At 41.3% G+C, this 16344-nt stretch overlaps 1 protein-coding gene across 1 annotated transcript in view; it reads left to right on the top strand.

Annotated features, from left to right (window-relative positions):
- The window catches only part of xpr1a (xenotropic and polytropic retrovirus receptor 1a), an 88597-nt gene that overhangs the window by 60463 nt on the left and 11790 nt on the right, over positions 1-16344 (top strand). Inside the window, exons 4-11 of the mRNA XM_054788670.1 lie at positions 6654-6874; positions 6998-7147; positions 7221-7304; positions 7674-7755; positions 7866-8053; positions 8143-8322; positions 11466-11634; positions 13115-13315. Of these exons, the coding sequence (XP_054644645.1) occupies positions 6654-6874; positions 6998-7147; positions 7221-7304; positions 7674-7755; positions 7866-8053; positions 8143-8322; positions 11466-11634; positions 13115-13315 (1275 nt within the window). The remainder of the gene's footprint in view (positions 1-6653; positions 6875-6997; positions 7148-7220; positions 7305-7673; positions 7756-7865; positions 8054-8142; positions 8323-11465; positions 11635-13114; positions 13316-16344) is intronic.

Here is a 16344-nt window from a genome sequence, read left to right as displayed (position 1 = left end):
TATAGGGAAAAAACCTATAAAATCCTATTTACTATATCTACAGTATCTCACAAAAGTGAGTGCACTCCTCACATTTTAGAAACTTTTTAATTATATACAGTACTCCCTCGTTTATTGCAGTTAATTGTTTCCAGACCCGACCGTGATGAGTGAATTTCTGCTAAGTATTTCCTTATTTATAAATGGAATAGTTTCATAGTTAGAGCATAGAAAACCTGTTTAGGACCTTCTAAATATGTTTTTTTAACATTATTGTAGCCCTCTAGATATGAAATACCACCCCATAGTCACCTTTACACTCGTATTATTTAATATAGTAGACATAATGAGAGTCATTAAGCCACTGAAGACGTAAATAAGACTCGAGCATGTGTGTGTTACTGTGAATGTGTTTCCGAGGGTAGCGGAGTGACAGACAGGAAATGATGCCAGGGGTTCAGAGTTGAGTATTAGCTTTGCATGGGTAACAGTAGCTTGTGTTTTTATTAGGGATTTTTGTTAGGAATTTTGTGCCTGCTGTCATCTCTGGCAAACTTGTTGGACTTTTCAAACGCTGCGGTGATAGGAACAAGCCCGGGACATTTCTTTGCGGCTAGCTTTATGGCTGCTTCTTTATCAGCACAGGCATCTTCGGAGGCTTTCAAAACACCATCGTGTAGTGATGCTGGCTCCTCGGACAATTTTTGCAGAACATTTGGTGCAAGTAGTACGTGAAATGTCTTCCTCTGAAACAGGAAAGAAGCCGACGCCGTGATTGTATATCAGTTAGCTCAAGGGGAGGGCTGGAAGTTACGACAGGCACGTCACAGAAAAGGAGCGCTTGATTTACTCACCTTAGCCCAGTAACACACCACAGTGCAGGTAATCTCGCCTCATCAAAGACTTTTTTTTTTTTTATTATCAGAGCTATTTTTAATGTTATCGGCTTTATTGGTATGATGGCATAATTCCTCATATCGCCCGTACTTAAGTTCATTTAACTGTTTTTTACGATACTGATCTGGCCCTCTCAATGTCTGCTGAGAAAAATTCTGGCCCTTAGACAAATGTAATAGAGAATCCCTGTAACTAACTCTTTACCACAACATGAGGGAAATGGTATCCATCACTAAAGCCACGCAGCAATACAATGCAAATTTACAATTTATTTGCAGATGGTCATGCCTGATAACAGTGTGATGACAATATTGGTGTTTTGCTGAAGCTGTCCACACTACTCCCTGGATATTCCAGGGAGTGCGGGAGACTGCACACACAGCGTAACATGAGACACAAGCCATAATATATTCCCAGTACCAGAGGGTTGCCTTTTAGTTGATGAACTTGAGCTCAGGAGAAAGACATGTGGTGCTCCTTCTAGAGGGTATTTTAGGCACTGCAGGTTAACAAGGGGACAAGGTTGATTGGCCCAAGGTTCCACCTCATAAGCATGAGAGATGATTTATAAATAGAGTGACTATATCTGTAAAATAAGTCGCTGTAGACCTCTGAAATATGAGGTAATCATTTTTCTCTCACGACACACAAGTATGTGTTTTGATGGTGGAGACCATCAATCATCTGCTGGAGGATTTTTCTAATGAGATATTCCTACTGTAAATTAGGAAGGCCCTTTGATTCTGGCCGCATTATGTATATTTTATTCTATTTAAACTACACCAGAGACCAGGTATTTATTATTAGGTACACCTACAGATAGGCTTGCTCATCGAGTGTCAAGCATTGATGGGAACCGGGACTGACATTCCGATTCTCTCAGGATCGTTCAAATGTTTTTCTTTTGGTTCCTAATTTCAATGTCCATTTCACCATCCGGAAGGAATAGCTGCGAACACCAACGAAGAAGAAGCCGGTGAGCACCATGCAAAGGAGGCTGCACAACCAACATGATTAATGTTCACACATTCACGGTGCAGAAATAACAGAGTACCTCGTCTTTGTCAAACAATAAATGACGTCTGTCTCATGCCAAGTTAACCGAGGTTTTCAGGATGCTAGCTGATGTGGAAGTTTGGTGTGAATAAAGAACGGGAGCTATGACTACAGCAAATTTAATTATTTGCACAGTCCGTCTCTGTTAGCGACAGTCAAGGGTCTTTCTCAACTCACACTTTTGGCCTTCAAAATAAGACTGCTTTGGCTATATCCTCTTTACTTGTGTTAAAAAATAAGGGTGTGATTAAAAAAAATAGCTTATGACAAAATTGAGGCAGCAAACAAAGTATACTACTCTTCAAAAGTAAACATCAAAGTTCAGACATTTCATCCAAAAAGAACTCTGGTTAGCCCCCTCATTTAAACCATGCAAACTCTTATGACCCTGCCTTTTAAAAGCATCGCAATCGAAAAATGTTAGGATCCGGAATTGAAACGAGGAATCTGACTCATTCAGATTCAATCGATGCCCAACCCCACCTGCAGAATCTGATGGTATTTAATACCGAATCAGTCATCCCTTGCTACATCGGTTCGAACACTGCTCCCTCACTCGATTGTGTTTTTTTGAAAATTCATTAATAAATGGCCGATGTTTTGTGGTTCACTATGGACGATTATTAGTCAAAAAAATATTGAAAGACAAGTTATATGTAGTACTATATGTAGTGCTAGAGTGAAAAAGAGGTTCTCCTTCCATTCCTTGTGGAAGTGGTCGGTTTTTACTTTGTCCTTCTTCCCAACTACATTTGAAACCTTTTCTTAAGCTTACAATAAACACATTTGAGGTTAACTAGTTAGCTCGGTAGCCTGCTATGCTATGTTGCCTGCGCATTACAGTTGAGCAATATGTTGTAAGCTAAGAATAATAAGACTGTAAAGGTGACTACCGGGGTGTTATTTCAAGTCTACAGTGATCTAATAATGGTAAGAATCGTATTTAGAAAGGCATAAACAGGTTTTCTATGCTCTAACTACGAAAATATTCAATTTCTTAATATTGAATGCTACTTCGCACGCAGAAATTCACTTATCACGGTCAGGTCTGGAACCAATTAGGCCCGATAAATGAGGGACAACTGTACACTGGCAGTTCATAGACTGCCATGGCAGTATTAAGCTCCTGGAGAGTCTTATTTTGTTCTATTTTTGCATGGAAGTCATCAAAGTCTGTGTCACAGGTGTGGAGCCTGTAAGAAATATATATTTTGCTGTACTGTTTGAATCGGAACTCTTATGTTCGGGTCAATACGGAAAGTGGAATGGAATTTTAGTCTGCTAGTTTTACACGAATGATATGATGGAAGACATCCCTCTACTTATAATAAAGTAACCAAAAAAAAAAACCCTTCTATACATCCTGTCTGCTCTGCTGTTCCAGGAAGTACAGGCATGGAGACTATTAGTCTACCCTGAACTGATATGTGAGAGGAAGCATTATGTGGGTCAGAGATAGGTCACCACAGGGAGATAAATGGGGAAAATTCTCCAAGGGCTGGATTATAAACAGAATTGAATCTTTCTCTGCATTTATCTTCTTATATTTAAATTCTGTTGTATTTTAGTGGCCAGTCTTGCATGTTCCCTTTCTTCTGATGGTCTCAAATGACGCGAGGAACATTTCAAAGTGGCTCAAGCCCTGCTACTAATTCGCTTGGCAATAAGGAATTGATGTTATATATTATTCATACAAGCTGAGATGTGGTTGTATGCACGTTCGACCTGCATCTGATCCTCCTGTCACACATGCTCCATGTCACGTTACCTGGCTTATGCTCTATTTGGACAGACAGCAATATCATGGGATGGTTGGTCATGTGACAGACGTAAGAGGCGTGAGAAAGTCAAAGCCCTGATGTGGTGCTGTGGGAAAAGTACAATTCACAGCTGACCAGACACTTTCCCCTGTATGTGAGGGAATTTTCTAATGGGAAAGTGTCTTTCTCAAAACAGACAGGAGAAGACTTAGGGGGACTTTCTTCACAGCGTTTCCTGTTGGATTTGAGTGCAGTGCAGGCGGCACAGCGGCTTAAGAGAGGTCACAACCCCTTTCATGGAGAGCTGCGTGGAGGCGAGAGTGTTGTGTATGAATTCAACACACAATTTATCTCCATGGCTTTGCTGCTGAGGCTCGCATTCACCTAACTGGCATGAGATAAAGTTGCATGACGATTTAACCCTCCTGCACTGAGAACATGAGGAAAGCCGGACTGCATGTACTGTATACAGTACACTAGAGAGGTGTAAGGATACACAGATGCATTTTAAGGTGTCGGGCAATATTGAAAAATATGATTTGTTGGCATCATTCCGACAAATCGTTAACTGCAGAACGAGACATTGCATAAAAATGTGCAAACTCTTTTCACTTTGGTATTGGTAATGAGGGATGTCCCGATCCACGTTTTGGCTTCCGATCTGATCCGATTTTCTTTTTTATAGTCTTGCCGATGCGATCCACTACTGATCCTTTTTTTTTTTTTTTTTTTATAATAAGCTTTTGTTACAAACATGAATTTGCGGAATTGAATATGTAACTCTGCAAAGCATTAAAAATAATGCAGCTAAAGTATTGCTGAATTTACTTTTTTTATTGCACAGCATGACCAACAATATTGTTTGGCTTTTGTAACAAACCTCTGTGAGTCAGGTCCCTAATCCAATAAAAGATACATTCAATAAAAAAAAGTCCATCCAATAAAGGATAAAATTGGAAAAAATAGGCATGCAAAATACTTTTAGGGTAGGAGTAATTATTTTACATGGTTATAGATCAGCTTGTGGTGTGATTTAGAATATATGACATTTTTTTAACAAACTCGCTTCAGCAGAATAGTAATTTATTGACGGTCCCTAGTATAAACAACCAGTGGTTAGAGCAGCACTTCCCGTGCGAGCAGTGGCAGAGCTAGAATTTTTTACATTTTCTTTTACTACCATTACTCACATAGGGGTGGCAATAAGTTGATAACTGAAATGTGTAAATGCCACGGCCACCATTGGCCACACGTAGCTCCGCCACTGTGTGCGAGCTCCGCGCACAATGACACTGCAGTCCGGATACAGCGAGAGGGAACTACTACTGTAGCTACGGAGCCGAATAAACAACATCCAACGTGAAACTGACTTCACCACGGTGCACCGCGGACATGTCTGCATGGTGGTATTGCGTTCTCCACATTCAGCATCTTCACATCCAGAATTGTTTTAGACTGGCCTCTTGAACAGATGCTGCAACAACTGGTTTGCAGAACCAAATAAGCAAAGCTCTTCTGTATGATCGTCATCCTCATCGGAGTCTCCACCTGACTGCAGTTTGTTGTTGTAACTGACTTGAGTGGGCAAATGGTCACATTCGATGGTGTCTGGCACGGTGGAGATGTGTTCGCTTCCTGGATTAACCCGGTTTTCACTGTACGGGACAGATGGCAGAAGCGTGTATGGCCTCGTGTGGGTGAGCGGCGGTGTTGCCAGATGGGAAATGACAAATTATCGTACCAGAAGCTTAAAATCATTGTATTTTGACATATCCGATTTGATGTTGCTCAGGACCATCTATCTGATAGAATAAAATACTACCACAGACCATTTGTAGTATAGTTTATATGATGCTGTTTACCTTTAAATAAATTACAGCACTGGTTAAAAAAAGCTGCCACTGGCAGAAGAGCGCCCCCACCTGGATGGAAAGAGGCATGCGAGACAATGATCACGATCAGGCAGAGGGCAGGATGTACCCCAGTGGTGTCCAAAACGCGGCCCGCGGGCCATTTGCGGACCGTGGCTGTTTTTTTTTTTATTGGCCTGGTCTAAAAATATAATTGAACAAGAACAAGTAATTTAAAAAACAACAGCAGAAATGGAAAAATCAGCAATAATTTCACAAGAATAACATCAAAATATTAAGAGAGTTGTAATCTAACGAGAAAAAGCTGTAATGGTATGAGAATAACGTAATATGAGGAAAAATTACTTCATTTTAGTAGCATAAAATTGTAATATTACAAGTCGGAATGTTATAAGAAACCAACAAAACACTGAATAAAGTTGTAATTATTGAAAAGTTAGGTGGCAGAAAAAGTTATAATGTTACAACAATAAAGTCAAAATGTCATGGGAACAAAGTTATGATTATAAGAAGACAGTTGAAATAGTTAGAAATTGGGGAAAAAAAACAACACAGAAACAGAAAAAAAACGCTGGAAATTTACCAGAATAAATGAGAATATTAAAAGAAAATAGTCGTATTCTAATGAGAAAAAAAGTTGCAAATTTATGAGAATAAACTCGTAATATTACAGTATGAGGGAAAAGAATATTATTTTAGTAGCATTAAGCTTAAATATTAAAGCAAAAATATGTCATAACATTATGAGAAACAAAATAAAAATCTAATTGCTGGAAAATCAGGTTTGTGGAAAAATGTATAATGTTACGGGAAAAAAGTCACAATATTATGGCTATAAAGTCATAACATTACGAAAAGAAAATTTACAAAAATTACTTAAGAAGAAAGTTGAAATACTTGAAAAAAGAAGTTGATACTTCATAGGCTTTTTCACCTATATCACAAAGCGGGATGGATGCAGTAGTAGACATATAGTAATAATAGACATCCACATTAGGTGTACTATAGAATGACATCCACTACAATTCATGTTGAGTTGTTGAACCGCAATACTAAATTGTTCAATTAAATATGTCCGTCCTCCCTGCAGAAAAGCTAGCTGAAGCCCAGAGGCGTTTTGCCACCCTGCAGAATGAGCTGCAGTCTTCGCTGGACGCCCAGCGCGAGAGCAACTCTCCACCAGGGCTGCGCAAACGCAAGACCGTGTTCCACCTGTCGCAGGAGGAACGCTGCAAGCACCACAACATCAAGGACCTGAAGCTTGCCTTCAGTGAGTTCTACCTGAGCCTCATCCTGCTGCAGAACTACCAGGTACAATGTCAATGAAAATATTGTTTACCTGGACACTTGTTACTCGTATGCTAGAAGGGCACGTGAAACATGACCTGTATACAGCGTGTATTTGATTTGAAAATTCTACTTTGCTGTCCACAGAATCTGAACTTCACCGGTTTCCGCAAGATCCTGAAGAAACATGACAAGATCCTGGATACCTCCCGCGGGGCCGACTGGCGCGTGGCTCACGTGGAGGTGGCACCGTTCTACACCTGCAAGAAGATCACACAGCTCATCAACGAGACCGAGGTGGGCACGCACCACATTCTCATGCACTCCGTGGCAAACGCTTGCATGGAACCATTGTTGTTTGTGCATCCAGACGTTGGTCACCACAGAGCTGGAAGGAGGAGATCGTCAGCGGGCGATGAAGAGGTTGAGAGTTCCTCCGCTGGGGGCCGCTCAGGTCAGACGTGCAGCACCGTTACACTGAAAGACACTCTTGAACAAACCTGATGATATAAATTCTAAATGACAATTATGATAAAAAAAATGTATAATACAAAATATCTTGAAAAAAGACTTTCAAAACATAAAATAAAACTGAAATGCTCATGTATTATTTTACATTCAAGGTTGGATGGGTTCAGAATGACTGTTTTATTGTTTCATGTTGTGCCACGACTGGTCAACTGTGAAAACGCCAATGACAGCTGTTTGTGTGCTCAACCCAAAATTGGATTAGAATGAACATGTACTGTATCACTGTGACAATGAACCTTGTGGTTTATGACCTGATATGTTGGAATAATAGTGTTGGTCTGTGCCGCTTTAGCCTGCTTTGGCATGGACTACCTTTCGTGTGGGTCTGTACTGCGGCATCTTCATCATCCTCGCCGTCGCCTTCACCCTTACTGGTAACTCCCGTCCGTTATAAAATGTATCACTCGTCTCCTTGTTCACTCGAAGACTCACGGCAGGTTTTGTCGTCGTTCCTCAACCTGTATTTTGGGTTTCTTTTTTCCAGGTGCAGTGTTCATCCGCTATGAGAACGTGTGGCCTCTGGTGCGGATTTACCGGGGCGGCTTTCTCCTGATCCAGTTCCTGTTCCTGTTGGGCATTAACACATATGGGTGGAGACAGGCCGGAGTCAACCATGTGCTCATATTTGAAATCAATCCTCGGAACAACCTCTCACACCAGCACCTGTTTGAGGTCAGGATAGGGCACATGTTGATATGGAGTATTTCAGGTGATGATTGCCGCGTGTTTTCATCTTCATTTGGGTTCCTTTTGTGCTGCAGATCGCTGGTTTCCTCGGCGTGTTGTGGTGTCTCAGCATCCTCTCGTGTCTCTACTCAGAGTACCTCTACGTTCCCATGCAGATCAACCCCCTCATCCTCTACGGCTTCATGCTGTTCTTCCTCATCAACCCCTTCAAGACCTGCTACTACAAGTCACGCTTCTGGCTTCTCAAGCTGTTGGTCAGTAGATCCTGGATAACTTCAGTTATACACCTTTACAGGTATCATAATAAATAGAGTAGATCCCTACATTTCGCAGGAGTTACGTTCCACGCCTTCCAGCGAATGGCAAAAATCTGTGAGCAATTGATACGCCCATAAAAATGTCTATTTTGAAACACACTGCTACAGGTACCCCTCCGAACCCTCCTGCCAGCTTGTTCTCCTCAATTTCAGATCAACATTTCCAATAACAGAGACTTTTTTAATTATTCGATTAGAGCAAGGGTCTCAAAATCAGTTTACCTGGGGGCCGCTTGAGGAAGAGTCCGGTTGAGGCTGGGCCGCATCAAGTATTGGGAGTAGGGCTGGCAATCTCAGGATACCTCAGGATACGACACGCGATGCATGGCTCACGGTAACGATAACCTGTCGCTGCAGTGAACCAAATAAATAAATAAATAATTTCTTCGTGTATATTTCTCTGCATTCAGCTGGGATAAGCTCCAGCTTACCCGTGACCCAGCGAGGATAAGCAGTGTAGAAAATGGGTGGATTTTTTTTCATCTTATTTTAACCAGAATGCAAGCAGCAATGCTAAAAAGAGCGAGACCTCTTTAGCGCAACATAAGTTAAAAGCTATTTTAAAGTCATTCATAAAACACAACATCTCATGTACAGTAGTAGTGACGTACTCACCAGAAAGAGACAGAGAACGACCAGATAAGGTTGAGCAGCACGACCATGTAAAACATAAACTAAACACACATCTCTTGACTGAACGACACGACATTTAGCATTTCAATAGAAAAATAAACATTTGTCTTAGTGGGCACAGTTTTCTCCGCGAGTGTGGTCACGAACAAGGTGGCTGTTCATGCCTGTCGTACCGCCCGTTTGTCGTATTTTTCCATGCTGCACAGTCCTTCTTCAGCGTTGTGTTGAAAGTGAGTCCACACTTTTAATTTGACCTATCTGACTGACCTATCTTTCCATTTAACTTCACCGGCCGAGTCCACCGTCACGCGTTTGTTCATCTTCTACTTCTGTGACGTCCTCCCAATTCCTGCCGTTCTGGCGAGAGAGCTCCTCTTAGACATGTAAAATGGTGACTCGACTCACTGAGAAGGAACGGTGATTGAAGTTTATAGCGGCTATATTCCAATAATAATAATAATAAAGAGGAAAAAAAACGGTTTAATATCACAATGGTTGGATATTTAGAGTGGTGTTGGCTCCCAGCATGCATTTGGTTTGTAAAAAGTTGCTGAAGTTACGTGTTTAGAGTTGTTTGTTAAGCATCATAGTAGTAGTTGCTCTACGTGTATTTGCTTACCTGTTACTTGTTGTGCTGTCATTTTGTGTGTGTGTGTGTGTGTGTGTGTTAGCACCGCGCGCGATTGTAGGTACTGTTCAGTCTAGTGCCCCCCCCCCGTGACGCTATGAGTGTTATTGTCTTAACTTAGACCTGGCAGGCTTCATTTACAGTAAGCTTAGATGTCAAGTTGCGGGCTGCAAAATGTGACTTCGCCGGCTGCAAATGCCCCGTGGGCCGCCAGTTTGATTAGCGAGATTAGAACGTGACTAAATATGCCTCACACACTTGTTGAACACATTTTAAATTATAAAATATATATGGGTACTCACCACCAATGAATGATAATGATGATCGACAGAACAGATGAAACTGAGTCACAGGCTAGCAACCGACCGCGCTTACGTCTGTTGTCAGGCTGCCTGCTCCTTACTCTGAAGCAGCTAGTGGTGGTGGTACCAGGCTCCCCTCCGCTGCAGGCCGCTGCGTTATCCCGGCTAGCTGTCGGAGAAGGTGTTTCACCGAGCCGCGTCAACATAATCCACACTTTTGATAACATTCGTGTGAGTAATGCTTCAATTTGAATAGCAGAGATCAGCCACATACAGGGAGTGGGTTTCAGTGTGTGTGTGTGTGTGTGTCGCAAAGATAAATAAAAGGTGTTCAAATTCAGAAATGTATTTACGTCTTATGTTAACAAAACCCTCCTGTGTTGCTCTTTGTCTAAGCTGTAGCGCTACAGGACCGCAGTGTGTATCCGCGTGTGTGTGTGTGCGTGCGTGTGTTGAGGGATAATGGAATGCACTCTCATCCCAGGGGAGGTGGAGGCTGTGACTGTGCAATCATTACCAGCATAGATCCATCAGTATGCTGAACCCCTCAGCTTTTCTTCTTCCTCCCGCCCCTCCTCCCTGCTTCTCTCCCAGCAGCAGAACCTTCACCCCTCCGCATATGGTTGTCCTTTGCTTCAAATCCCCACTGCGATCTTCCATCTTCACACAATTTGAGGACATATGTGCTTGCGATGGAGTTTTATTAAGTGTTACATGTGCGAGCAAGCATTGTGTTCAACTAAGCCCGTTTGACAACAAGAAGAGGCAGAGGGCAAATATTTCATTAAGGAACAAACTGCAGCTAGATTATTATTGTTTGCTGAAGCAATGAAGCCTTGAGAGGAGGTTATACGCTCAATCAATACACACTGTGATTGACAGGCTATATTGGATATGTACTTTTTGGCATTTCCAGTGGCATGCATGCATGCATGCGCGCGTGTGTGTGTGTGTGTGTGTGTGCGGTGGGTTTTGAGAGTACATGGCCAGCATACAGTTGCTACTAAATGTCACAAGTGGCCTGAGGGTGGAAATGAACAGAGGCTTGTGCCATTTCTGTGTGTGTGTGTTGTGTGTGTGTGTTGAAGAACTTTGCTCTTTTGAAAGTCATATGGCAATTTAATCGGCACAGAGAGGGGGTGCTAATATTGATATGATCGGGTCATAATATTAGAAACGGCTCTCAATTGGGTGTCGTGCAGTTTTACACCACAGCAAATCTCATGTTCATCGTGTTTCTAATGAAGCGAGGTTGTTACCTGCGTACCACAGCTCATATGACACACAATTAGACACAGTTGCAGTCATTTGAAGCAGTAGTTTATCAGAATAGCCACTTTATTAAGTACAGTATGCATCACCCGAGTCATTAAATGGTTGAAAACCTCTCAGTGATGCCACTGCAAACTACAACCACAGCAACGAACATTATTTTTTAGCACGCTGAGCTGTCCAGTAAATGTCTGAGCTGTGAATGAGTGTCTTTTGCTTTTCATCCTCTTGTTTCTTCTCTCCAGTTCCGGGTGTTTACAGCACCGTTTCACCGTGTGGAGTTCGCAGACTTCTGGCTGGCTGACCAGCTCAACTCGCTGGTGGTGGTCCTGATGGACCTGGAGTATCTCATCTGCTTCTACATCTTCGAGTTGCAGTGGAGCAACAGCAAGGGCTTGTTGCCTAAAATAAACGGTGCGTTGTTCTATATGACCAGTGCTTAATCCTCATTTTGTGACCTTAAAAGGTTCATTTGTAACTAATAAAAAGGTACAAAGTTGGTGTAACATCAGTTACACTTAGTCACTTTTTTGCTCCTGTATTTATTTATTGTGACTTAATCGTAGTAATAAATTGATAATAACTGATAAAATAGTTTATATAATGACCGAGTACAGACAATGTACTCACCAGAACTGAAGAGTTGGTAGTCAGTGTAAGAGTGGTTAGACATACCGTAGCATTGTATGCACACGGTGGTTCAGGTGTCTTCTTCCTTGTATTTTGTTTCTTGAAATCGTTCAATTTAGTGCATTGTTTGAGTCCCTTACCCAGTCTCTTCCACGACTTCATTCCATATACAGAAATCCGTGCATATAAGTGTTTTAGGTTTAATTTTTCTCTCAGAACATATTTCTCCTCTGTTTTTGTACGTTTTAGCGTTGTTTGCTTAACGTAGAATTTTAGTTGTTTGAAAGTTTACCAGGTCAGCAAATTTTAATAATTGTGATTTTAGGAATAAGGGGTTTGTATGTTCTCTATAAGCAGCATTATGAATTATCCTAACCTTTTTGTAGCGCAGTTAGTGAGTGAAGTACTTTATATAGTACTTTTACAGTATAGTTATTGTATATATCTCCACACAGTCAGTTATATGGTAATATATGATATGGCAATACCAGAGATCAATAGAGAGTATGGAGTGATTTTTGGTCTAGAGCCAATTTTGCCTTATTCAGTATTGAGGTGTTTCTTGCCACTTTATGTTGTATATTTTTAGTGTGACATTTCCAGTTCGTTTTGTCATCTACTGTATTATGACCCTGAGAAATGAATTTTCGTTCAGGCCACACCATCAATTTGCACTTACCAAATAGCACTATTTTAGTTTTACTTAGGTTACTTAGGGATAGTATGTTTTTATGAAACCATCTTTTTAGTTTTTTGTTGTTGTTTTTTATTAGCTCTTGTGTGCTACCTTCAGGACATAATGCAGTTGTATCTTCTGCAAGTAATCAGTTACTGCTTTACGTTACGTAAAAGCTTTACGTCTTTCGTGACTTTACAGATGTTGTATATATTGTGTATATATATACAGGTATATATGTATAGATTGAACAGTTTTGGTCCCAGTATTGACCCCTGGGGTACACCGAATTATATATTTAATCTTGCAGATGTATATTTTCCTAGCTTCACATTTTGCCGCCTGTCTGCTAAGTAACTTTTAACCCAGTTCACAACTAATTCTCAGATCCATATCTTTCTAGTTTTGTAATTAGGATATTGTGATTAATTGTATCGAAACTTTTGTCAAAAATGGGTGAAATGCCTCGCCCAACTCTCCGGTTTCTGTATGACTTGCTGACGTATACTTTGATTGTATAAGTCATGGAATCCCAAAGGTTTCTGATGATGTTAATGATGAGGTGTATCAACTGTTTTCACCTTGCAGACTCCGGTAACTTCGTGTGCCATAGCTACTCGTACGGCCTGCGTGCCATCATTCAGTGTCTGCCCGCCTGGCTGCGCTTCATCCAGTGTCTTAGGCGTTACCGGGACACCAAGAGGGCCTTTCCCCACCTGGTGAACGCTGGGAAATATTCCACCACCTTCTTCGTGGTTACCTTCGCCGCGCTGTACGCCACACACAGAGGTAAAACACACGCACCTACACTCTGTGGGTCATACGCTGCTGCTGTTTGCTTTATTCTGGGCTAAAAGAGGAAAATAAATAAGTCTGTCGTCTAAATCCGCAGTATGGGCCTCAAGGGAAAATGTCAGTACACAAGCTTTGTGTTGAGATGTGTGCGTGGGCAGTAAAGGTGGCGTCTGAATGCCAGAAGTTGGCCTTTGTTCGCCGTTTATATTACAGAAATGGAAAAGGTCTGTCAGACACATCCACTGGTAAACAAAGTGCAGATCTGTGTTCAGTCTGAGGGTCACAAAGGTTAGGGAGATTAAAAGACAGCCTGAAAGAGAGGAGGAGCAAGAAAAGCAACATTGATGGGATGAAAATTTGAGCTTTTGTGCTACAATAAAAGTCAAGTCACTCTCCTTGTGACGGCCTTGCAATCAGCCTGCAATTATCCTCATCTACAAGGCACAATCACAAAGGGGTTGATGCTCAAAGACAGCAAAAGCTCCTCTCCAGCTCTCCATCATAGGTTCCCGACCACATGGAGGATTTCAAAGCAGCCTTTTTCCCCTCTCATCTTCCTCTCAGATGTCAGTTTATAGATTTATTTTTTTCCAGGTCCAAGTCCGGCTATCACACTTTCAAAATCCCCTAGCATCACTTTTTTGATATACACCTACTGACCATAATATTTGGTACACCTGCATCCATCCGTCTTGATTGGCACTGTTAGAGAGATGTCATTTAACAATGTTTATAGATTTGTTTTTAATGTGGTCCCTCTCCTGTTTTGATACAGCTCTTGTGTACAGGTGTTCCTAACATTGTGGTCACTTTGTATATGTTTTTAATTCCCCCTAAGACGACTGATTTCGTATCAAATGAACGAGGAAGCAGCGACAGGCAGGTCTCTGCATCCCGGTACCAAACGTATCCATTAAGCCACATCCTCCTCCGCCTCCTTCCTCTGGTCTGAAGCCTGTCGACTAATGGCCTCACTTCATGTCTTATTCTCTATGAAGCTTTCTTTCATCCCACATGATAATGGAGGTCTGGACCTCTTCAGTGATGGAGGTTGTTGGGAAATTGGACACTTGCACACATGCAGCGCAGATATTTAATGTGAGCTCCTGCAAAAATAGGGACATAATTAATACCCTGCTTTGAAGAGGCATTCATTCAACAATATGCAGTCGGGATTATTACTGTGGTTGTAGTTTGGAACGATGTAGATCATACTGAGATCTGTTTGGCAAATTTGACTTACTTAATGTAGCTACAGCTTACTCTTAGCCAAAATATTAAAAACACCTCAGTGTGATGCAGCACAATTGTGCTCTAATGCAAACTACAACCACATTGTTAAACATACAGTAGATCCTCCAATTCACGGATTTTGGTAATTTAAAGAAAATGAATCATGCTGTTCATCATCTCATTTGCTTCGGGCATTTCTGTGTGGAGTTTGCATGTTCTTCCCGTGCGTGCGTGGGTTTTCTCCGGGTACTCCGGTTTCCTCCCACATTCCAAAAACATGCATGTTAGGTTAATTGACGACATGCATAGGTCATAGAATGTGAGTGTGAATGGTTGTTTGTCTATATGCCCTGTGATTGGCTGGCCCAAAGTCAGCTGGGATAGGCCCCAGCATGCCCCCGCGACCCTAAAGAAGAAGGAGAAGCGGTATAGAAAATGGACGGATGGATGGTAAAGCTTGAGTTACACAGAAAGCAGACAAAGGCAAACTTCAACTTGCTTATTAAAGTGTTCTTTACACACAGCGAATCATCTTGATATTTACAACCTTGCTCAGACGTCCCAAACCGACAGGAACTTATCAACCCAAACGCCTGTCTCAGTCGTGGTGCAACCAGAAATAACACAGCAAGTTACACGTGCGGAACACCCTACTCGGACTATGCAGGTATCAAGATGCTCAAACACTAACATACATGCAAAACAATAGTATTTTATACTCGTTTATAACACTCAAAACATTCTGGGAAGCTCACACGCACGCTTTCCTAACAGGATACACAGCATGCCGTATTGTTTATACTTTAGTCTATGGTACTGTAAAATAGTATTGTTTTGGCATGTACTGTACAGTGAAACCGTGGTTTTGTCTCTGTTTTGTATGCTGTCTGTTATCATACAGCCAAACAGTGTGCCTAACAAACTAGTCAAGTGCCCAAACAAAGCATCCACACATTGGTGACTCAGTCTCTGTGAAGAATGGATAGTGGTTCTGTTAGACTTGGGACACTGTAGACAGAGTCCGGCCAGGGAATCCATTAATCATTGTGCATGTGTGGTTTATTAGTTCATAGAACACACACAGAAGGATAATAAGCACAGTGCACTGATGGCTGGTGAGGTGTTCAGGCTCACTGCATATTTATTTCTGTGTTGGACAAATCTGTGCTTTTTTTATGAAGTGATTTAAAAAAATGTACTCTTGAATTTATTATTTCTAAACTTAAGGGTTTCAAACGGAGTGGGGAAGAATGACGAAAAAGGCAAAAACTTACCACTTCCACACGGAATGGGAGGAGAACCTTTTTTTCACTCTGCATCCATGGCTGTCACCATCGAGTGCAAGATGAGATAATGTAATAAGAATATATGGCTCATCAATGTGACGGCCAGAATACTTGTATTTCAATATGTTTCGACTAATAATAATAGATCATACAGTAGTCGACGTCGAAACAGCGATCATTAATTAATGCACCGCTAATTAATGAACCGCGATATTGCAAATGACGGCTGTATATTAGTGTGTAATAGTCCATGTAGTGTAGTTACATTGTGTGTTCCACGTGTTACAAACTTGTGTTATTTTGGTTGCACCGTGAGAAAGGGTTGCATTGGGTTTGATGACCTGTTGGTTTTTGTTAGTGTCAAAATTGACATATTTTATTAATAGTTGTACGAAGTAGTACGATGATCTTCCAGCAATCCTGTAATATAAACATTGGATCTTATTTAAACTGCCTCATTTTTATTTAAAAAAAAAGATCCAATATTTTAAAACTGCTGGATGG

This window comes from Dunckerocampus dactyliophorus, chromosome 10 (assembly GCF_027744805.1).
Source record: "Dunckerocampus dactyliophorus isolate RoL2022-P2 chromosome 10, RoL_Ddac_1.1, whole genome shotgun sequence".
Classification (NCBI taxonomy): Eukaryota; Metazoa; Chordata; class Actinopteri; order Syngnathiformes; family Syngnathidae; genus Dunckerocampus; species Dunckerocampus dactyliophorus.
This window is presented reverse-complemented; position numbering and strand designations above follow the sequence as displayed.